Genomic DNA, 23,645 nt, shown 5'->3' with positions numbered 1-23,645 from the left:
TTGGAAGGGGAGCGTCAATGCATAGCTAATATCAGGTCTCTCCAGAGATGTTCGATCGGGTTCAAGTCTGGGCTCTGGCTGGGCCACTCAAGGACATTCAGAGATTTGTCCCGAAGCCACTTGTGCGTTGTCTTTGCTGTGTGCTTAGGGTTGTTGTCCTGTTGGAAGAGGTCCTGAACCTTCACCCCAGTCAGGTCCTGAGTGCTCTGGAACAGGTTTTCATCAAGGATCTCCCTGTACTTTGCTCTGCTTGTCTTTCTCTCAATCCTGACTAGTCTCTCAGTCCCTGTTGCTTAAAAACATCCCCACAGCATGATGCTGCCACTACCATGCTTCACCGTAGGGATGGTGCCAGGTTTCCTCCGGACGTGATGCTTGGAATTCAGGGCACCAATATGTCTCATGGTCTGAGAGTCCTTTAGGTGCTTTATGCCAAACTCCAAGCGAGCTGTCATTTGCCTTTTGCCTAGAAATGGCTTCCTTCTGGCCGCTCTAGCATAAAGGCCTGATTGCTGGAGTGCTTCAGAGATGGTTGTCCTTCTGGAAGGTTCTCCCATCTCCACAGAGGAACTCTGTCAGCTTGACCATCGGGTTCTTGGTCACCTCCCTGACCAAGGCCCTTCTCCGATTTCTCAGTTTGGCCGGGTGGCCAGCTCTAGGTAGAGTCCTGGTGGTTCCAAACTTCTTCCATTTAAGAATGGAGGCCACAGTGTTCTTGGATCTTCAATGCTGCAGAAATGTTTTGGTACCCTTCCCCAGATCTGAGCCTCGTCACTACCCTGTCTCGGAGCTCTATCGACAATTCCTTCAACCTCCATGGCTTGGTTTTTGCTCTGACATGCACTGTCAACTGTGTGACCTTATATAGACAGGTGTGTGCCTTTCCAAATCATGTCCAATCAATTGAATTTACCACAGGTGGACTCTAATCAAGTTGGAGAAACATCTCAAGGATGATCAATGGAAACAGGATGCACCGGAGCTCAATTTCAAATCTCATAGCAGTGTATGAATACTTATGTAAATAAGGTATTTTGTAAAAAAAAAATGGTTTTATACATTTGCAAACATTTCTCGACCTGTTTTCACTTTGTCATTATGGGGTATTGTGTGTCAATTGATGAGAACAATTAATATAATACATTTTAGAATAAGGCTGTAACATAACAAAATGTGAAGAAATTCAAGGGTTCTGAGTACTTTCTGAATGCACTGTACTTGCGCATGGATGGCTAGTCAAAGTACAGTATATGACGTCTATAGAAATGTATTCAATAGGTTTGTATTGACGTCATATCATTCTGATGTATACCTTTTTATATTGTTCTTGCTGTATGTGTCCTATGTTGGTGACTGTATTTAGTCTCTATGGATCAATAAAGTTGATGTTTCATACCACCTTGGTACTCAGCTGGAATGATATAGCTTTAAGATTGTTGGAAAGATAGTTGAATGTTTTATTAGTGACGCTCTCAATGCTGACAGTGAACCAACCAACGCTTGCGCTCTTCAAAATGTTTCTCTCTCCAGCAGTAGTCAAGGATGAGCTTAGCAATGTCAAGTATATCCAACTAACTGCCACACATGTTCATGAACATACTCACTTACCATCTCACACACACATCTTGCATTTTGCCAGGGTGTTTAAGGAGTGTGTGTGTGTATGTTGATGATGTCATGCTGTCTAACAGTGATTACGGAGAGAGGAATGCCCTTCAGGAGTGATTGGTGCAGAGATGGACAGTGGCTCCCTCCATCTCTGCTTAAACGACTAAGGAAGGTCAGATGACTTGTTTAGTAGGTGGAGAGAGGGATGGCTGATGGTTTGCTTTACTGAGAGTGAGAGCTGTCTCCAGAGAGTGGCCAGTGGAGGGCATTGAGGGACATAGAAGTCTTAGACTACATACAGACTAAGTAAAGTACCTCAGCTCCATACTCTACTGATGTGCTGTTATAGGCCTACTATACAGATGGATGTTTATATACAGTCCCAGTCAAAAGTTTGGACACACCTACTCATTCAAGGGTTTTTCTTTATTTTTAACATAAAAATTATGAAATAACACACATGGAATCATGTAGTAACCAAAAAAAGTGTTAAACAAATCAAAGTATATTTTCTATTTGAGATTCTTCAAAGAAGCCACCCTTTGCCTCTGACAGCTTTTCACACTCTTGGCATTCTCTCAACCAGCTTCATAAGGTAATCACGTGGAATCCATTTCAATTAACAGGTGTGCCTTGTTAAGTTCATTTGTGGAATTTCTTTCCTTGAACATATCAGTTGTGTTGTGACTAGGTAGGGGTGGTATACAGAAGATAGCCCTATTTGGTAAAAGACCAAGTCCATTTTATGGCAAGAACAGCTCACATAAGTAAAGAGAAACAACAGTCCATCATTACTTTAAGACATGAAGGTCAGTCAATCCAGAACATTTCAAGAACTTTGCAAGTTTCTTCAAGTGCAGTCGCAAAAACCATCAAGCGCTATGATTAAACTGGCACTCATGAGGACCGCCACAGGAAAGGAAGACCCAGAGATTACCTCTGCTGCAGAGGATAAGCTTATTTCAGTTACCAGTCTCAGAAATTGTAGCCCAAATAAATTTGTCACAGAGTTCAAGTAACAGACACATCTCAACATCCAACCGTTCAGAGGAGACTGTGTGAATTGCTGCAAAGAAACTACTAAAGGACACCAATAAGAATAGACTTGCTTGGGCAAAGACGCACAGGCAATGGACGTTAGGTCTGATGAGTGAGTCCAAATTTGAGATTTTTGTTTCCAAGCGCCGTGTCTGTGAGACGCAGAGTAGGTGAACGGATGATCTCCGTATGTCTGGTTCCCACCGTGAAGCATGGAGGTGGTGTGGGGGTGCTTTGCTGGTGACACTGTCAGTGATTTATTTAGAATTTGTCTTCACTATTTTTCTACACTGCAGAAAATAGTAAAAATAAAGAACAATTTAGCAGGTGTGTCCAAACTTTTGACTGGTTCTGTAGGTGATATTTGGCTCCGGATCCAGATTTTTGTCATTGAAATATTCTCTCTCTCATATACATTCATACATACATACATCACAGGCCCAAAGTCACATTCAGCAAAGATTAAAGCTGGTGTCTTTTTTTTCTTCTTGTTCTTCATGAAGACATATCGGAGGGTGATGAAACAAGCCATTAATTGTGTGAGAGAAAGTGACACCTTATCACACTTTACAAAATACATCAGTGAAGTTTTTTTCTTTTCACTTTTACCATACACGATCACATGCACATCACAGCGGTTCACTTCCCTCCCACACACAGTAGTGGGTTTAAGTGTACATCTGTAAGGAACAGACTAAAACTGTACCCACTGCCCGATGCAAGCAGTCTCCATCTCTTGTCTGTCTTCCTCCTGTGGAAGTGGTGCTTGATTTGGTTTTAGCATGAGATCCTCACGCCTGTCTAAAAATAACTTTCCCCTTGCTCCCTCTTCCACCCACTCACCCGGCCTGACCACATCCACATTGCCAGACTTTTAAAAAAAAAATGTATTATTGTTCTTTAACTCTCCCCTCACACACACCTTCCTCCAAGACAAGCCGTTGCAAAGCAACAGTGTCCCCGACTCGCTCATTCATAACGCTGGACAGAACTTCTCTCATCCCTTCTTCCTGTGGCTTTTTATAGCTCTGCACGTGAGTCGCCAGGACCACCTTTTTCCCTCCCTCCGTCTCTCTTGCATCCTCGCTTTCTCATAGGAAATGAGGGTCTTTATGAGATCTAACTGGAATTGCCTTTAGCAAAGGTTTGCTAAGAGTTACTTAGTGATTGTTTCTACCTACCTTGGCTTGAATATCAGAATGCCATATAGGTGAATTGCATTTATAGGGCTCATAAATGTATAGATATAGAACATGTTCATGTTTCCAGTGCATGACTAGCTATATGGATGTCTTGACATCCTGTGATAATGTTTTGATAAACACCCTCCCAGCCTCTAATCTCTGCCTCTAACCCGACACTCTCTCACACACACACACACACCTGCTGAAAACGGTTCCTATTATCAAAACGTGGAATTACAGTTCTATGAATGTCTCCAGGAAGTCATTTTGTCGGAGGCCATTAATAATATTTTGTAAAAGCAAATGTTCTGCGCAGAGCAGGCTGGACAATGGTGAACAAATGATACCACAACAAGTAGTTTGTATGGCTACATTCATTCATTACGTTCAGGTCACTGCCAAAATAAAGGAGACACTTGAGTAAATTGAGGATACAAAGTGTATTGAAAGCGGGTGTTCCACACAGGTGTGGTTCCTGAGTTAATTAAGCAATAAACATCCCATAATGCTTAGGGTCATGTATAAAAATATCCAGTTGCCCATTATTTTGGCTACCATGGCTAGAAGAAGAGATCTCAGGGACTTTGAAAGAGGGGTCTCAAAGGAGCATAAGGGGTTTAAATGGGGGGGGGGGGGGGGGGTGCCACCAGATCTCAACCCAATTGAACAATTATGGAAGATTCTGTAGCAGTGCCTGAGATTAGTTTTTTCCACCACCACCATCATCAACAACACCAATTGATCAAATTTATTGTGGAAGAATGGTGTCACGTCCCTCCAATAGAGTTCCAGACTTGTAGAATCTATGTCAAGGTGCACTGAAGCTGTTCTGGTGACACTGCTTGTTTATAAAGGTAACTATGTTTGACATAATGGTCTCTGACTTTATTAAGAAAGTTTGTGAACCCTTTAGGGTTTTCTGTATTTCTGCAAACGTTTGACCTAAAAAAAAAAATCAGATCTTCATCTAAGTACTAATAATAGATCAAGTGCACCTGATGTTAAACAAAATAACAAATAATTCTACTTTTCATTATTGATTAAATTGATCCAACATTCTATTTGTTGGAAAAGGTACGTGAACCTCTAGATTAATCTGCTCAAAGTGTATTAAAGTAGTCAAAAGTTAAGTATTTGGCCCCATATTCCCAGCACACAATGACTACATCAAGCTTGTGACTCTTCAAACTTGTTTGATGCATTTGCAGTTTGTTTTGGTCATGTTATGAGTTGTTTTGCCCAATAGTAACTGAATGGTGAGTAAAACATTTTAAAGTGAGTAGATAAGATGTTTTTGAACACTTCTAAATTAATCCTGATAAATGGCACGATTTAAGAAAAACCATGAATGAATATTTGAGAGAGAAAGTTAGAGGCTACAACAAAACGTTCTCGGTGTCGCCTCCTTTTTATCCGGTAAAATGCAAGATTAACTTCACGCAAACATCTAGAATTGTTTTAAAATGGTCATACCATGTATCATTTAGCTATTTGATTTCGACTTTAGGTATACATTTGAATGTTTTTATTATTTGATAGAATGTTAAATTTGGCCTTTCTACTCTAGCCAATAGAAAAACAATTTGAATAACACATAAATGGCAAAGACAGTCTAAAATTAAATAAAAAGGAATAAGAAAGCTCAGGATGTATTTTTTTTGACACCTTTTAACCCCTTTATTTTGTTGTCACAAAACTACCTCCATACATCCATTCAATTGTATGGGTTACCTTCAGACGAGTCCCGTGACACTTGTAGGGGTCGCATAGCAAAACGGAGACCACCATCGTGCACGGCAATAGCTGGATGAGAGTTGTGTAGCTAAATATTAGGCCACTCATTAGCTAAATATTAGCTCTATAAATATTTACCTGTCAAAGTGCAAGGATTTTATTTTTCACAGATTATGAAATGGCAGATCTGTGCGTTCTTCCAGGCTATGCTCTGCAGTAGTTGGGCATGCAAAGCTCCACTATTGATTAGGCCTAGATTTTTAGACTAATATTATTCTACCTAGGCTACAACAACACAGTGCAATTAGGAATGTATTATTGTTACAAAGTGAGTGCACACTTATTAGCTAGGGCTGCAGTGATGTAGGTACATTTTTAAATTATACTTTTTTAAATCACATTTATTAGGATCCTCAGCTACTCTTCCTGGGTTCCACACAAAACATGACATAAGACAGAACATTTAATAGACAACAACCGCCTAAGGATAAAAAAAAGTCACATAGCTTATGGAGTACGTGTGTTTCAGTGCTGTGTGTTAAGTTGACAATGTAAACAATTTGGAATTGAACACATTAATGCTTCTGAAAATAAAAATACTGGCATGTATAGTATTGATATTAACCCTCTGATTACAGTAAAGACAAGAACCGCTTAAACGTCACATGCGCCAAATACAACTGGTGTGGACTTTACCGTGAAATGCTTGCTTGCAAGACCTTCCAATTTTTTACAATTATAATAATAGTAACACAAGGAATAAAATACACAAGAATGGCGCTATATAAGGGAGTACCATAAAGCCTCTGCCTGATTATGCAACCATTTGGTTCCGTTATGGGTCTATTCTCAATCATTTACAACATCCAGAAAAGTACATTAGTGTACTCATGGTGTATTTTGATCACACCATCTTGCTCTCACACTGACTGACCAAAATCTGTTTCTATTGGACAAATTCAGGTAGGTCCCGCTTCATATAAAAATAAAAATAAATAAACATTTTGCAACAGAATCTGCGTAATGAATACACTCTTGTTCTTTTGGTTTCTCTATTTTACATTCAGCAAGCAAGCTGTAGTAGTAAATACAATGACCCAAATAAGTGTTAGCTATTGTAGGCCTAGTCTACCTTTTTTCCTGGGACTCCAAGAGCTAAAGAGGAATTATTATGAATAATATGAAATGACAAGCAGCCTAGGATGAACGTATCGCTCGAAAAAGGAGAACAGCTTTTCACCTACAGATAGTCCAGAAATGGACTGTTGTCCTCCCCATCCGGTAGCAATAACTCCCAACACCCAATTTTAATGCTTTTGCTTTTTTCTGCATTGAGGAACTATCTCCGTTCAACTCCAAAATTCCATTAAATTCTTCTGGACTCTTCATCAGACAGAGACTGCAAAGAAAGCTAGCTCCCCATGTCATCTCTACAAGCCATATTTGATTTGCCAGATACTCTACACAGCCGGGCATACCAGCCGGGCATACCAGGAGAATGAGAGTTCAATATGTAAATTCCAAATTTACCTCCGGGTAATAATTGGCTAAATTTCAACTGGAAAAACACACACTTTCAATACAAAACGCAGGTGAAATGGTTTATAACATGGCTTTTCTTGATGGTTTGCGTTTTGAAAATGCAGATTTAGGAACTCTAACGCGACTGCCTATACTGGCGCTTAGGCCAGGTAGTCTGTGTGTGTGTTCACACAATTTACATTAACTGATAAATATAATTAAATAAACCACAACTTCATTATCACTGTGCCGTTTGCGAGCTCTCCAAACGTGTACGCTACGAGAATGAGAACGGTATGCAGTATTAATACATTGAATAAACAGAAATGACCACAACCAAACATTCTAGATTAATGGGGAAATGGCAATGATTAATGGTAGCCTACATTTACTACTGGTGATAATGTTGATATATAGTGGGAAATTCTTAAACATCAACAAACAAAACCATGAATGAGCACTTTAGTGGGAGAGTGCAGTATCTGTACTTTTATATTTTTGCCAACTTTTACTTCACTACATTCCTAAAGAAAATTGTGTACTTTTTATTCCATTTTCCCTGACACCCAAAATAACTCTTTACATTTGGAATGTTTAGCAGGACCAGAAATTGTTACGTGATTATCAAGAGAACCTCCTTGGTCATCCCTACTGCCTCTGATCTGGTGGACTCACTAAACACATGTGCTTCATTTAAGCAATAAGGCCCGAGGAGGTGTGGTATATTGCAAATATACCACGGCTAAGGGCTGTTCTTATGCGCAATGCGGAGTGCCTGGACACATCACAAACCCCAGAGGTGCCTTGTTGCTATTTTAAACCGTTTATCAATGTAATTAGAGCAGTACAAATAAGTATTTTGTTTTAGCACGGCTGTCAGCCAATAAGCATTCAGGGCTTGAACCACCCAGTTTATAATTGTAAATAATGTTGAGTGTGTCCCTGGCTTTCTGTAAATAAATAAAAAAGCATAATGGCGCTATCTGGTTTGCTTATTATAAGTCATTTGAAATTATTTATACTTTCTTTTACTTTTGATACTTAAGTATTTTTCAAACCAAATACTTTTAGAGTTTTCCTCAAGTAGTATTTTACTGGGTGACTTTCACTTATACTTGAGTCATTTTCTATTAAGGTATCTTTACTTTAACTAAAGTATGACAATTGGGTACTTTTTCTACCACTGGTTGCCACATCGTACTCTATATATATTAATATTAGATGGTTATGGATAATTTTTTATCAGTTTGAGTACTCGATTACTCATGCCAATTCCTACAATTGTTTTTATTTGTTTAATAAGTTTTGCTTAATCTGTTAGGACTAAGATGAAGATCTGATCACTTTAGGTCAAATTTATACAGAAAATCCTAAAGGGTACACAAACTTTCTCTTGCCTCTAATGGTGTGTAAGTATATTCCTCTGTTCTGTAGTAAGACTTCCGAGATGTACAGTGCATTCGGAAAGTATTCAGACCTCTGGACCGTCTACACATTTTTATTACATTACAGCCTTATTCTAAAATGGATTAAATAGATTTTTCCCTCATGAATCTACACACAATACCCCATAATGACAAAGCAAAAAACAGGTTTTTGGACATTTTTGCATACATTTACCTAAGTATTCAGACCCTTTACTCAGTACTTTGCTGAAGGACCTTTGGCAGCGATTACAGCCTCGAGGCTTCTTGGGTATGATAATACAAGCTTGGCACACATGTATTTGAGGAGTTTCTCCCATTCTTCTCTGCAGATCCTCTAAAGCTCTGTCAAGTTGGAAGGGGAGTGTCGCTGCACAGCTATTTTCAGGTCTCTCCAGGATGGGCCACTCAAGGACATTCAGAAACTTGTCCTGAAGCCACTCCTGCGTTGTCTTGCCTGTGTGCTTAGGGTTGTTGTCCTGTTGGAAGAAGAACCTTCGCCCCAGTCTGCGGTCCTGAGCACTCTGGAGCAGGTTTTCAATAAGGATCTCTGAACTTTGCTCTGTTCATCTTTCCCTCGATCCTGACTAGTCTCCCAGTCCCTGCCACTGAAAAACATCCCCACCGCATGATGTTGCCACCACCATGCTTCACCGTAGAAATGGTGCCAGGTTTCCTCCAGACCTTGGTTTCATCAGACGAGAGAATCTTGTTTCTCATGGGGAGAATTTTTTTTAGGTGCCTTTTGGCAACTCCAAGCTGGCTGTTGTGCGTTTTACTTAGTAGTGGCTTCTGTGTGGCCACTCTAGCATAAAGGCCTGATTGGTGGAGTGCTGCAGAGATGGTTATCCTTCTGTAAGGTTTTTCAATCTCTGCAGAGGAACTCTGGCTCTCTGTCAGTGTCCATCAGGTTCTTGGTCACCTCCCTGACTTAGGCCCTTCTCCCCCGATTGCTCAGTTTGGCTGGGCGGCCAGCTCTAGGAAGAGCCTTGGTGGTTCCAGACTTCTTCCATTTAAGAATGGAGGCCAGTGTTCTTGGCGACCTTCAATGCTGCATACATTTTTTGGTACCCTTCCCCGGATCTGTGCCTCAACACAACCCTGTCTCGACTCTCTACAGACAATTCCTTCGACCTCATGGCTTGGTTTTTGCTCTAACATTCACTGTCAACTGTGGGACCTTATATTGACAGGTGTGTGCCTTTCCAAATCATGTCCAATCAATTGAATTTACCACTGGTGGACTCCAATCAAGTTGTAGAAACATCAAGGATGATCAATGGAAACAGGATGCAGCGTAGATAATTTGAGTCTCATAATAAAGGGTCTGAATACTTACAGTGCCTTGCGAAAGTATTCGGCCCCCTTGAACTTTGCGACCTTTTGCCACATTTCAGGCTTCAAACATAAAGATATAAAACTGTATTTTTTTGTGAAGAATCAACAACAAGTGGGACACAATCATCAAAAACTGAAAAATTGGGCGTGCAAAATTATTCAGCCCCTTTACTTTCAGTGCAGCAAACTCTCTCCAGAAGTTCAGTGAGGATCTCTGAATGATCCAATGTTGACCTAAATGACTAATGATGATAAATACAATCCACCTGTGTGTAATCAAGTCTCCGTATAAATGCACCTGCACTGTGATAGTCTCAGAGGTCCGTTAAAAGCGCAGAGAGCATCATGAAGAACAAGGAACACACCAGGCAGGTCCGAGATACTGTTGTGAAGAAGTTTAAAGCCGGATTTGGATACAAAAAGATTTCCCAAGCTTTACACATACCAAGGAGCACTGTGCAAGCGATAATATTGAAATGGAAGGAGTATCAGACCACTGCAAATCTACCAAGACCTGGCCGTCCCTCTAAACTTTCAGCTCATACAAGGAGAAGACTGATCAGAGATGCAGCCAAGAGGCCCATGATCACTCTGGATGAACTGCAGAGATCTACAGCTGAGGTGGGAGACTCTGTCCATAGGACAACAATCAGTCGTATATTGCACAAATCTGGCCTTTATGGAAGAGTCGCAAGAAGAAAGCCATTTCTTAAAGATATCCATAAAAAGTGTTGTTTAAAGTTTGCCACAAGCCACCTGGGAGACACACCAAACATGTGGAAGAAGGTGCTCTGGTCAGATAAAACCAAAATTGAACTTTTTGGCAACAATGCAAAACGTTATGTTTGGCGTAAAAGCAACACAGCTGAACACACCATCCCCACTGTCAAACATGGTGGTGGCAGCATCATGGTTTGGGCCTGCTTTTCTTCAGCAGGGACAGGGAAGATGGTTAAAATTGATGGGAAGATGGATGGAGCCAAATACAGGACCATTCTGGAAGAAAACCTGATGGAGTCTGCAAAAGACCTGAGACTGGGACAGAGATTTGTCTTCCAACAAGACAATGATCCAAAACATAAAGCAAAATCTACAATGGAATGGTTCAAAAATAAACATATCCAGGTGTTAGAATGGCCAAGTCAAAGTCCAGACCTGAATCCAATCGAGAATCTGTGGAAAGAACTGAAAACTGCTGTTCACAAATGCTCTCCATCCAACCTCACTGAGCTCGAGCTGTTTTGCAAGGAGGAATGGGAAAAAATGTCAGTCTCTCGATGTGCAAAACTGATAGAGACATACCCCAAGCGACTTACAGCTGTAATTGCAGCTAATGGTGGCGCTACAAAGTATTAACTTAAGGGGGCTGAATCATTTTGCACGCCCAATTTTTCAGTTTTTGATTTGTTAAAAAAGTTTGAAATATCCAATAAATGTCGTTCCACTTCATGATTGTGTCCCACTTGTTGTTGATTCTTCACAAAAAAATACAGTTTTATATCTTTATGTTTGAAGCCTGAAATGTGGCAAAAGGTCGCAAAGTTCAATGGGGCCGAATACTTTCGCAAGGCACTGTATGTAAATAATGTATTTTTGTTTTAACACTTGCACACATTTCTAACCTGTTTTCGCTTTGTCACAATGGGGTATTGTGTGTAGATTGAGGACAATATTTTAATCAATTTTAGAATAAGGCTGTAACGTAACAAAATGTGGAAAAAGTAAAGTGGTCTGAATACTTTCCGAATACACTTTGTATCGGCAGTATGTTTGAGGTAATGGTGTTGATGTTTACTCTTCCTGTGTCCTGATCTGATTTGTGTTCCTCTGTCCTGTTGTAGGAGGCTCAGGAGATGGTGCTGCTGAAGTTTAAACCGGAGCTGCCGCCTCCAATGACACGGCCCTCTATGGAACAACTCTCCCACCTCATCAAGACCAACCTGCAGTACCCAGAGAGCTACAGCCATCCCTTCAATCAGAAGAGGTAGCACACACACGTAACATGACCAGCTAGCTAAACAATATAATTATCAAACCAAAAAATAGCATCTTGAGAGTAATTTAAAATAGCCAGCGACATGTGCTCACAGTCTTCAGCTTTGTAATGGTACAAGCATTGACTGCAGCAGTGCTCCGTGTTGTTATGCGACTGAAAGGTTCTATGGGGTGAAGAAAAGGAGACATGATTAATGGTGTAAATATATATATATATATTTATGGCTCTTTTGGCTCTCTCTCTCTTCCCCCCCCGTAGTCTGTGTATGGTTCCAGTCACTTTGACTCTGTCTAACTGCTCCCTGGCTCAAGTTGATGTCATCATTGACCTACGCCACAAAGCTACAAGGTAAACATAACACAAACTCACTGTGTGCTGTTAAATCTGCCATCTGTTCCTCATGTCCCTGACCAAATGTTTAACTGATACACTGCATTCTATTTATCCTCCTGGTTTGAATGCGCTTTCTATTTTCTTCTCCCTCTGCCGTAAATCCCTCTTTCTCTCTCACTTTTCTCCCATCCCTCTCCTCCCTCCATCAGCCCTGAGTCTCTCGAGGTGCATGGTTCGTTTACATGGCTGGGCCAGACACAATTCAAAATGCAGTTGGGGGCACAAGAAGTGATGCGAGTGCAGCTGCGAGCCTGCTTCCTGCATGCGGGCGTCTATAATCTGGGAACGCCACGGGTCTTTGCCAAACTGGCGGACCAGGGAGCCATGTGTGAGACCAGCCAGCAGACGGCCACGCCAGCACTCATCATCATCATCAACAGCACCTGAACATTGTCCCGCCCCATCATCAATAGCCAATTAACCATCTGTCAATCATCACTAGCAAGGCTCCAGAATCCCCCATTGGTTGGCAACAACAGGGTTGAGAGAAGCACCCAGCAAGAAATATCTTCCACATCCCATCTTTCCACCCAGTTTCAAATCACCCACTCTACTCCCCGCCCTAAAAAGTTGACACATTTTTCCAATTATGTAAAAACAAAATAGAATGTTCTAGTTAAATTGTGCATCAGTTCAGCTTGTAACCACTTTGATGGTCTGACTTAACTATTTTATGTCCCAGCAACAAAGCAAAACATCATGGATTTACATGTGGAAGAAGGAACTATTTTCTCTCTCTGCATATGAGTCTATCATCTCAGTGGAGGCGCGTGAAAGCGAAGGACACAGAACAGACAAAGACATTCTAAGCAAAGACAATGACCTGTCTCCTATGGTAACGGTGGCATCTGTCTGCCGCCAGAGATTTTTATTTTATTTTTACTGTTGAAAAAAGAATCACAGGTTGTTGTTGAGATATCACAGTAGTGATTGCATTGTTTACTTCCTGGATTAACCTGGATGAGGAAGTAGAAAGAACTGCCCCACATGGACCAGACTGTCGGCACATCACAAACCCTTCAGAATATGAACCAGAGGTTGACCACTATACCATGATGAACGAATCCTTTGACTGACAGGCCCTGATGCTGCCTGCCCCACCTGTCTGTAGTCCATCTGGATTTACTGTGCTGTCAGTCCCCACGAGCACACACGTCATTTTCTACAAAACAAACTAATGAATCAATCAAATCAAAATGTTCCCTGTACTTCTCCCTCATTGGACCTCCTCCACCTTGTGATCAAGCTGTTATTTAAATGTATGTATTTACTCAACTGCTTTTCAGATGAAAATGATGTATTATATTTATAACAAATTTACTGTAAATAGAAATAAAACGTAACCAATGATATGGGCTGTGAGATACAGTAACTGTCTCTGTATGGTGAAATGTGTGGATGATGTCTGGATTTGTAATACTTTTCAGGGCAAGTTTTATTTTGCATTCCAAATGGCACCCTGTTCCATATATATTACACTACTTTTGACCAGATCCCAATGTGTACTATAAAAGGAGTAGCGTGCCATTTGGGGAAAAATACTTAATGACTCTCTTTGATGCAGTGAATATAGTCCGATCCTCAATTAGCCTATCTCTGTAGATCTGCTCCGTCTCTCAATGCCAACTCTGTTTTAAGTGCATTAGTAGCGACGTCTTTGTCAAGCTGTCCTCTGTCGGTATAGCTCCCTGATACACACACTTACACTGATGTGCGTCTATCTCAGTATCAGTTTCTCAGTCAAATGGATTCTCTAATCGCCGAATACTAATTATTTAGATTGCGTCTGACAGATGCAATTTGAAAACTTTTTGTAAAGTATTACAAATGATATTGTAAAATGGTGTTTAAAATGTATGCCTAGCCAGGAGCTTTCACATTCAAGGATACACAGAGAAACTCAACCTAGTAGATCTGCTGACACATGCATATCTGGGCAAAGCTTAAAACATGAGATATTCAATTCAGATGTTTTAGTCGTGAAGTTGCCATTCTTTAATAAAGCATTAATAATCTTGTTGGTACCTAATAAATTAACTTAAGTTAAGTTGTAAAGTCCCCTGTGGTTCTCTACATTCTTAGGGAAAGAAGGGGTTCTACAGGCTTAACCTTGTAGTAGAATAACCCTTTATGGTTCTAGGAAGAACCCCGTAAAGGCAATTCGTAATCCAATTCCAACCTTGCCTTGAGGCCACAGGTATGTAATGCTGCTGTCAGACACGTTTCCAAAGCTCAGATCATGTAAAAAGAGACATTTATTTTCCAAAGGTAATTTCAAAGGCTGTATTCCATCAATGAGCAAAGTGCCCAGGAAAGGCTCCATAATGCTTTTAAATACCTGTGATAAACATAATAGAAAACCCAAAAAACATTAGTTAATCAACCATACTCCATAATTCATGAAGCAATATTTATTCTTATATTCTATATTTATCTAAATGGAGCAAAATAATAAATATAGAATGAATAAAGTGGGAATTTGGCTCCAACAAACTCTTTCACCTGCAAGGAAAATGAAAGTGAGTCAGTCGGGTCTATCATTTCTATCTTAACCCCATCTGTCCTGGACTAAACTTCTGTGGCCTTTGTCACAGGATCAGGGTGTTGTCCACTCAGACAAATTATACAGTTATGGCTAATGACTGGCTGTAGGAGTTGGCGAGAGTGCACAAACAGATCTGGGACCAGGCTAAGTAATGGTTCCTAACCCCCTCATTCTCCCTGTCCACTCACACTTCCTACCTTTCTATAGTGACCAGATAGAGTAGCAACACCCCTGGCTCCTACTCCTCTCTCTGCCTCCCACCCCCTCTCAGGTGATTCTCATTCAGACAGGGAGGTCAGAGCGTCACCCTTCAGTTTCAGAGCTCAACTGGCTTGGCGCAGAGCTCTCTCCCTCTCACATATTAACTAATATAGGGGTAGATGGAGCAGGAGATGAGGGATGACTATACAGGCAAATGTACCATGAAAGAGAGAAAGCAGTCACAACCCTCAAAGCAGACAAATAACCATGAAGACAAGACTCATGCTGTCAGATGTCCTTACTCAACCCTGCTCTCACTGTCATGCATACACAGACAGGTAAAAATGCTTCCTCTGGCACCCCTCCCCTGCCCCCCACATACATGCTCCCAATTCAATAGACTTTATTGACATGGCAAGTTAAATCACTTACATTGTCAAAGTACACATGGTCGGACTAACAGTAATAATAGTAGTGGTGATAATGATATTTACAATAATCATAAATACAAGCTCTGTCTCACTGTAGAATTAGATATTTATCCACGTTTCTCCAAACATAACATTTCAAAGTCTTTTTGACACCCTGCTCAGTATCGTACCATTTCTACAAATTTAGAAGGTTAACGTTTTGGATAGGGTTAAAATATTCATTTTAGGGACCCATTCTGAATGGTTAGAGTAAGGGTAAAGGTTTGGGATAGGGTTAGAAACCCACCAATGGGATTGAACACGCAACCACAAAACTTGTAAACCCAAAAGACGCAACATCGCAAGACTTCCGGGAACGTTGGCGAAGCAGACCAGACCGAGGTCTAAAGGCACAACCTAGATTCGAGCCAATGTCTTAAATCATTGAACATGCTGTTATTCCAACCTCGTGAAAGGAGTGCTTTTTGATTTGATGGCCTGCACGTGCAGTTCGGTGCGAGTTGACCGTTTGACCTGTTTCTGCGCATGAGCTTAGCTAGCCAAAGTCACCATGACATCGACTACACGCATGATTTGAGTATTTCTATCTTCACACTGTACGATCTTTGACGCAACTTTCTGAACCAGATTCATCGGATTACGCCCATCCGCCCCCCTGTCCACAACACCCTAGCAAAATGTACACATACATGATGGTAACAGTGATCACCTAGTGGCCAATTTTGAAGGTGTTTCTAGATGTCCTCAAGACCTCTATAGACAACCAATTTCGAAGTCACTCTTGAGCGATCTGCCTGAATAAATAACAGTGATAGTGATAGGCTAGTTTTAACATGATTGAAAAGCTGCATGATATGAAAGCCAAAACAGAATACTGTTGTTACATTGTACTTCTCACACTCTCGTTCATTAGATGAAGAACCTGTCTTATGTTAATTTACACGTGTCAAATGGTGTCAACTTAATTGTATTGGATGCTCCTCTCCATGTTGGATTGCTTTGGTAGCACTCTCAGGTTTATAAGGGTGAGGGTCACGAAGCATACTGTGAATTCAGAACCCAAGAGAATTGAGGTAAAGAGAAGCTGTGTGTGCTACAGTAGATCTCGCTTTGTCGCTGTTTATGGTTCTGAAGCCATAAGCCATAAGCCATTTTGCCACAACTTTGGAAGTATGCTTGGGATCATTGTCCATTTGGAAGACCCATATGCAACCAAGCTTTAACTTCCTGACTGATGTCTTGAGATGTTGCTGCAATATATCCACATCATTTTCCTTCCTCATGAAGCCATCTATATGGTGAAGTGCACCAGTTCCTCCTGCAGCAAAGCACCCCCACAAACATGATGCTGCCACCCCCGTGCTTCATGGTTGGGATGGTGTTCTTCGGTTTGCAAGCCTCCCCCTTTTTCCTTCAAACATAACGGTGGTCATTATGGCCAAATAGTTCCATTTATGTTTCATCAGACCAGAGGATATTTCTCCAGAAAGTACGATCTTTGTCCCCATGTGCAGTTGCAAACCGTAGTATGGCTTTTTTATGCCGGATTTGGAGCAGTGGCTTCTTCCTTGCTGAGCGGCCTTTCAGGTTGTCGATATCGGACTCGTTTAACTGTTTCCTCCAGCATCTTCACAAGGTCCTTGGCTATTGTTCTGGGTTTGATTTGCACCTTTTGCACCAAAGTACGTACATCTCTAGGAGACAGAACACGTCTCCTTCCTGAGCAGTATGATGGCTGTGTGGTCCCATGGTGTTTATACTTGCGTACTATCGTTTGTACAGATGAACGTGGTACCTTCAGGCATTTGGAAATTGCTCCCAAGGATGAACCAGACTTGTGGAGGACTACAATTTTTTTCTGGGGTCTTGGCAGATTTATTTTGATTTTCCCATGATGTCAAGCAAAGAGGCATTGAGTTTGAAGGTAGGCCTTGAAATACATCCACAGGTACACCTCCAATTGACTCAAATTATGTTAATTTGCTTATCAGAAGCTTCTAAAGCCATGACATCATTTTCTGGAATTTTCCAAGCTGTTTAAAGGCACAGTCAACTTAGTGTATGTAAACTTCTGACCCAATGGAATTGTGATAGTGAATTATACATTAAATCATCTGTCTGTAAACAATTGTTGGAAAAATGACTTGTGTCATGCAGTAGATGTCCTAATCGACTTGCCAAAACTATAGTTTGTTAACAAGAATTTTGTTGAGTGGTTGAAAAACGAGTTTTAATGACTCCAACCTAAGTGTATGTAAACTTCCAACTTCAACTGTATCTTGTAACCTCACATGGTGCTATAGGCTGGCTGAATGTATTTCTCAGAAACAGTAGGCTATTTGGTTATTATAGTCCCTTAAATATAACAGACAGGCACCACATTTTCAGGTTGGTTTATTATCCTTGTGGAACCTGGAATTGACTGGTCTAGATTCCACGCAGGGTAGAACAGAGAACTGACTTGTTCCTGACAAAGATGTTATAATATACTCTGACAGAAGTAGTTCCTGCTTCCGAGCCGGCATGTCACAGAGTAGAGACTGGGCGTGGTTTAAACTCACCCAGCCTATAATTGATTGTTGGCGCACGAGCTGGTCCCAGCCCCCTAGGCGCTTCAGCGATCTGCCGTTGTAGTTGTGTAGAATATCTATGCGCTCATACACTCGATACAGTTACAGTGCATGCTGTAGTGTTCACTACTATACCCTCAGGCCACTCCGATTAACTGGAATTGGGAACACACATTGCTCCAGGATAAATCAACAATCAGTTTGTCAATTAAAATATATCTCCTCAGAGGCTAAATAACGCAATGCGCTGTTTTCTCTGTGGGTTCATGATGGGAGAGTGTCTATGCAAGTGTCTGTACAAATGTGCTGTTGTTTATTGATCTTGTTTGTGTGCTTATTCATAGTTACAAGTGGTGTGTTATTGTCAGAAGGCAAAGGGGACAGAGCGGGGATCTCCATCTCTCTTAATCTTGTCAGTCACTGTTACACTGTCACTCACAGGTGGGTTGTCTCACACGGTTCAAAAGATTGCTACTGTGGGGGAACCTTTTCAGGAATCTCTCTGTAAAGGTCCCAACAGGAACCTTTTTGTGATAGGAGGGGTTCAATTATGAAACTTAAAAAATATATATATATTGTAGCGGCGTCAGCCTATCAGAAGATTGGAGGCTTAACTTTCAGAAGTTATGTTTGGCCACCAGTGACAGTGCATGTCATTCCTGTTCATTATGTTATGTTCTGTACACTGCAAATAAAAATTGTCATTGAATATTTATGCGTATTACATATTATAATAACATTGCTGATTACATACAGTGCCTTGCGAAAGTATTCGGCCCCCTTGAACTTTGCGACCTTTTGCCACATTTCAGGCTTCAAACATAAAGATATAAAACTGTATTTTTTTGTGAAGAATCAACAACAAGTGGGACACAATTATGACGTGGAACGACATTTATTGGATATTTCAAACTTTTTTAACAAATCAAAAACTGAAAAATTGGGTGTGCAAAATTATTCAGCCCCTTTACTTTCAGTGCAGCAAACTCTCTCCAGAAGTTCAGTGAGGATCTCTGAATGATCCAATGTTGACCTAAATGACTAATGATGATAAATACAATCCACCTGTGTGTAATCAAGTCTCCGTATAAATGCACCTGCACTGTGATAGTCTCAGAGGTCCGTTAAAAGCGCAGAGAGCATCATGAAGAACAAGGAACACACCAGGCAGGTCCGAGATACTGTTGTGAAGAAGTTTAAAGCCGGATTTGGATACAAAACGATTTTCCAAGCTTTAAACATCCCAAGGAGCACTGTGCAAGCGATAATATTGAAATGGAAGGAGTATCAGACCACTGCAAATCTACCAAGATCTGGCCGTCCCTCTAAACTTTCAGCTCATACAAGGAGAAGACTGATCAGAGATGCAGCCAAGAGGCCCATGATCACTCTGGAGGAACTGCAGAGATCTACAGCTGAGGTGGGAGACTCTGTCCATAGGACAACAATCAGTCGTATATTGCACAAATCTGGCCTTTATGGAAGAGTGGCAAGAAGAAAGCCATTTCTTAAAGATATCCATAAAAAGTGTCGTTTAAAGTTTGCCACAAGTCACCTAGGAGACACACCAAACATGTGGAAGAAGGTGCTCTGGTCAGATGAAACCAAAATTGAACTTTTTGGCAACAATGCAAAACGTTATGTTTGGCGTAAAAGCAACACAGCTCATCACCCTGAACACACCATCCCCACTGTCAAACATGGTGGTGGCAGCATCATGGTTTGGGCCTGCTTTTCTTCAGCAGGGACAGGGAAGATGGTTAAAATTGATGGGAAGATGGATGGAGCCAAATACAGGACCATTCTGGAAGAAAACCTGATGGAGTCTGCAAAAGACCTGAGACTGGGACGGAGATTTGTCTTCCAACAAGACAATGATCCAAAACATAAAGCAAAATCTACAATGGAATGGTTAAAAAATAAACATATCCAGGCGTTAGAATGGCCAAGTCAAAGTCCAGACCTGAATCCAATCGAGAATCTGTGGAAAGAACTGAAAACTGCTGTTCACAAATGCTCTCCATCCAACCTCACTGAGCTCGAGCTGTTTTGCAAGGAGGAATGGGAAAAAATGTCAGTCTCTTGATGTGCAAAACTGATAGAGACATACCCCAAGTGACTTACAGCTGTAATCACAGCAAAAGGTGGCGCTACAAAGTATTAACTTAAGGGGGCTGAATAATTTTGCACGCCCAATTTTTCTGTTTTTGATTTGTTAAAAAAGTTTGAAATATCCAATAAATGTCGTTCCACGTCATGATTGTGTCCCACTTGTTGTTGATTCTTCACAAAAAAATACAGTTTTATATATTTATGTTTGAAGCCTGAAATGTGGCAAAAGGTCGCAAAGTTCAAGGGGGCCGAATACTTCGCAAGGCACTGTATGTACATAAAGATATATGAATGAGTGATGGTACAGAGCGGCATAGGCAAGATACAGTAGATGGTATTGAGTGCAGTATATACATATGAGATGAGTATGTAAACAAAGTGGCATAGTTAAAGTGGCTAGTGATACATGTATTACATAAAGATGCAGTAGATGATATAGAGTACAGTATATACATATACATATGAGATGAATAATGTAGGGTATGTAAACATTATATTAGGTAGCATTGTTTAAAGTGGCTAGTGATATATTTTACATTTCCCATCAATTCCCATTATTAAAGTGGCTGGAGTTGAGTCAGTGTGTTGGCAGCAGCCACTCAATGTTAGTGGTGGCTGTTTAACAGTCTGATGGCCTTGAGATAGAAGCTGTTTTTCAGTCTCTCGGTCCCAGCTTTGATGCACCTGTACTGACCTCGCCTTCTGGATGATAGTGAGTGGCTCGGGTGGTTGTTGTCCTTGATGATCTTTTTGGCCTTCCTGTGACATCGGGTGGTGTAGGTGTCCTGGAGGGCAGGTAGTTTGCCCCCGGTGATGCGTTGTGCAGACCTCACTACCCTCTGGAGAGCCTTACGGTTGTGGGCGGAGCAGTTGCCATACCAGGCGGTGATACAGCCCAACAGGATGCTCTCGATTGTGCATCTGTAGAAGTTTGTGAGTGCTTTTGGTGACAAGCCGAATTTCTTCAGCCTCCTGAGGTTGAAGAGGCGCTGCTGCGCCTTCTTCACGATGCTGTCTGTGTGGGTGGACCAATTCAGTTTGTCTGTGATGTGTACGCCGAGGAACTTAAAACTTACTACCCTCTCCACTACTGTTCCATCGATGTGGATAGGGGGGTGTTCCCTCTGCTGTTTCCTGAAGTCCACAATCATCTCCTTAGTTTTGTTGACGTTGAGTGGGAGGTTATTTTCCTGACACCACACTCCGAGGGCCCTCACCTCCTCTCTGTAGGCCGTCTCGTCGTTGTTGGTAATCAAGCCTACCACTGTTGTGTCGTCCGCAAACTTGATGATTGAGTTGGAGGCGTGCGTGGCCACGCAGTCGTGGGTGAACAGGGAGTACAGGAGATGGCTCAGAACGCACCCTTGTGGGGCCCCAGTGTTGAGGATCAGCGGGGTGGAAATGTTGTTGCCTACCCTCACCACCTGGGGGCGGCCCGTCAGGAAGTCCAGTACCCAGTTGCACAGGGCGGGGTCGAGACCCAGGATCTCGAGCTTGATGACGAGCTTGGAGGGCACTATGGTGTTAAATGCCGAGCTGTAGTCGATGAACAGCATTCTCACATAGGTATTCCTCTTGTCCAGATGGGTTAGGGCAGTATGGTTGAGATTGCGTCGTCTGTGGACCTATTTGGGCGGTAAGCAAATTGGAGTGGGTCTAGGGTGTCAGGTAGGGTGGAGGTGATATGGTCCTTGACTAGTCTCTCAAAGCACTTCATGATGACGGAAGTGAGTGCTACGGGGCGGTATGATGCTTATGATGTGCAAAAAGCCTGTAAGATGTATGATTTCACAATTTTTTTAATGTATTTATTTTATTTCACCTTTATTTAACCAGGTAGGCAAGTTGAGAACAAGTTCTCATTTACAATTGCGACCTGGCCAAGATAAAGCAAAGCAGTTTGACACATACAACAACAGAGTTACACATGGAGTAAAACAAACATACATTTAATAATACAGTATAAACAAGTCTATATGCGATGTGAGCAAATGAGGTGAGAAGGGAGGTAAAGGCAAAAAAAGGCCATGGTGGCAAAGTAAATATAATATAGCAAGTAAAACACTGGAATGGTAGATTTGCAGTGGAAGACTGTGCAAAGTAGGAATAAAAATAATAATAATAATAAATAAATTGCAGCAAATGCAATATGCATAATTCTCATTTTGAAATGTTCTGAGTAGGCTCTTATCTTCATGCATTTGATGTCTCATCTCCAACTGCCACCATGGAGACTTTAAATTGAGTCATGGGTAACTACATACTTGGAGTGTGTCTGGAAGAGGGTATGTCAACAGAAGTGAGTGTATGGAAAGCGAATCAGCTAATTGGGCAGATTTGTTTCCACTCAATGTTTTGGGTGGTTGCTGTGTTTTCAAGCTTCTTTCAAACTACTAGTTGCTGTGTTTTCAAAGTTCTTCGTAGATTTATACTAGATTTTTATTGCTGTCTAAATTGTATGTGGCTATAATCTACCACGCTAACATTAGCCAACTGTTAAAGTACGTTAGCCATCGTCAGAGAGTCCTGTTTGTGGTGAGAAACTGTTCGCTAATATTATCAACTAATCTAGCTAGCTAACTTACAAAACTATTTGTCATTTATATTTGTGTTTGACAGCATATCATATGAATAATGATGTTACAGATAGCTACACATAGGCCTTCTCATTTCTTGTCTACTGCTAGCAATGCATCCAGGACTTCCTTGAACTCTAACTTTAAAGGGAGCATGATTATCCACAGTATTGAAGACATCTTCAAAAAAGGCTCAACGCTAGATAGGGATAGCTGAAAAACAATCAAGTTCATTAAAATAAAGATCATGTAAAAAAAGCCTGTTCACTGAAGTTTTTAAAAGTTGCTCTTTGTGATTACATGAGGCTTAGATTTTTGTATTCTCACATCTCTAACATAATTCCACTTAATGGGTAGTGTGTGTAAGAAAATGACAAAAAATGTCAAATATATCAATTTTAAATTCAAGCTGTAACACAACCAAATATGTGAAAAGTTTAAGGGCAGTATCATTGGAAAACTATATAGTTAGCAGGGTGTCTACTTGTGCATTCATTTGTTTATAGTGTGAATATGACGGGTGAACATGATGGGTGAACTATCAGCTTACCTTAGTGACCTTAAACTCAGTCTGGGTCTCGTTCACTTGGACCTGCTGGTTCCTGTTGGTCAGAAATGCATCAAGGCACCTAATGGTAGGGTTTGACTGTCTGGGCTTACTGATGAGGATGTATGGCAGCAAGATGTCAAATGCTGAACAAAAATTCACAAATAGCAGTGGAGTATAGGCCTTGGGGTTCTCCAGATTTTTCAGGATGAGATGCACTATGGTGAGGATTGCTTCTTCAATGCCACGCTTGTATTTGGAAGCAAACTGATAGGGGTCCAACAGTGTGTTTAGGCTGACTGAAGCTTCCACACAATGATCTTTTCAAGACACATTATAATGGAGGTCAGATCAACATGTTTACAGTCTTTGTTTTCTTCAGGAGAAGGATTTGGGGAAGAGGGGTGATGATTGGGAATGCACAGAC

General features: G+C 41.2%; 1 protein-coding gene across 2 annotated transcripts in view; it reads left to right on the top strand.

Moving 5' to 3' along the window:
- LOC139406754 (trafficking protein particle complex subunit 8-like) overlaps positions 1-13,608 on the top strand; it is an 86,359-nt gene extending 72,751 nt beyond the window's left edge. The window contains exons 27-29 of one of the 2 annotated variants that reach the window (XM_071149755.1): positions 11,689-11,831; positions 12,102-12,191; positions 12,386-13,608. In XM_071149755.1, coding sequence (XP_071005856.1) covers positions 11,689-11,831; positions 12,102-12,191; positions 12,386-12,623 — 471 coding nt within the window. In that variant the 3' untranslated portion in view covers positions 12,624-13,608. The remainder of the gene's footprint in view (positions 1-11,688; positions 11,832-12,101; positions 12,192-12,385) is intronic. The other variant, XM_071149754.1, reaches the window with a different exon arrangement.
- The last annotated feature ends 10,037 nt before the right edge of the window (positions 13,609-23,645 follow it).

The sequence above is a fragment of the Oncorhynchus clarkii genome, chromosome 4 (assembly GCF_045791955.1).
Source record: "Oncorhynchus clarkii lewisi isolate Uvic-CL-2024 chromosome 4, UVic_Ocla_1.0, whole genome shotgun sequence".
Lineage (NCBI taxonomy): Eukaryota > Metazoa > Chordata > Actinopteri > Salmoniformes > Salmonidae > Oncorhynchus > Oncorhynchus clarkii.
This window is presented reverse-complemented; position numbering and strand designations above follow the sequence as displayed.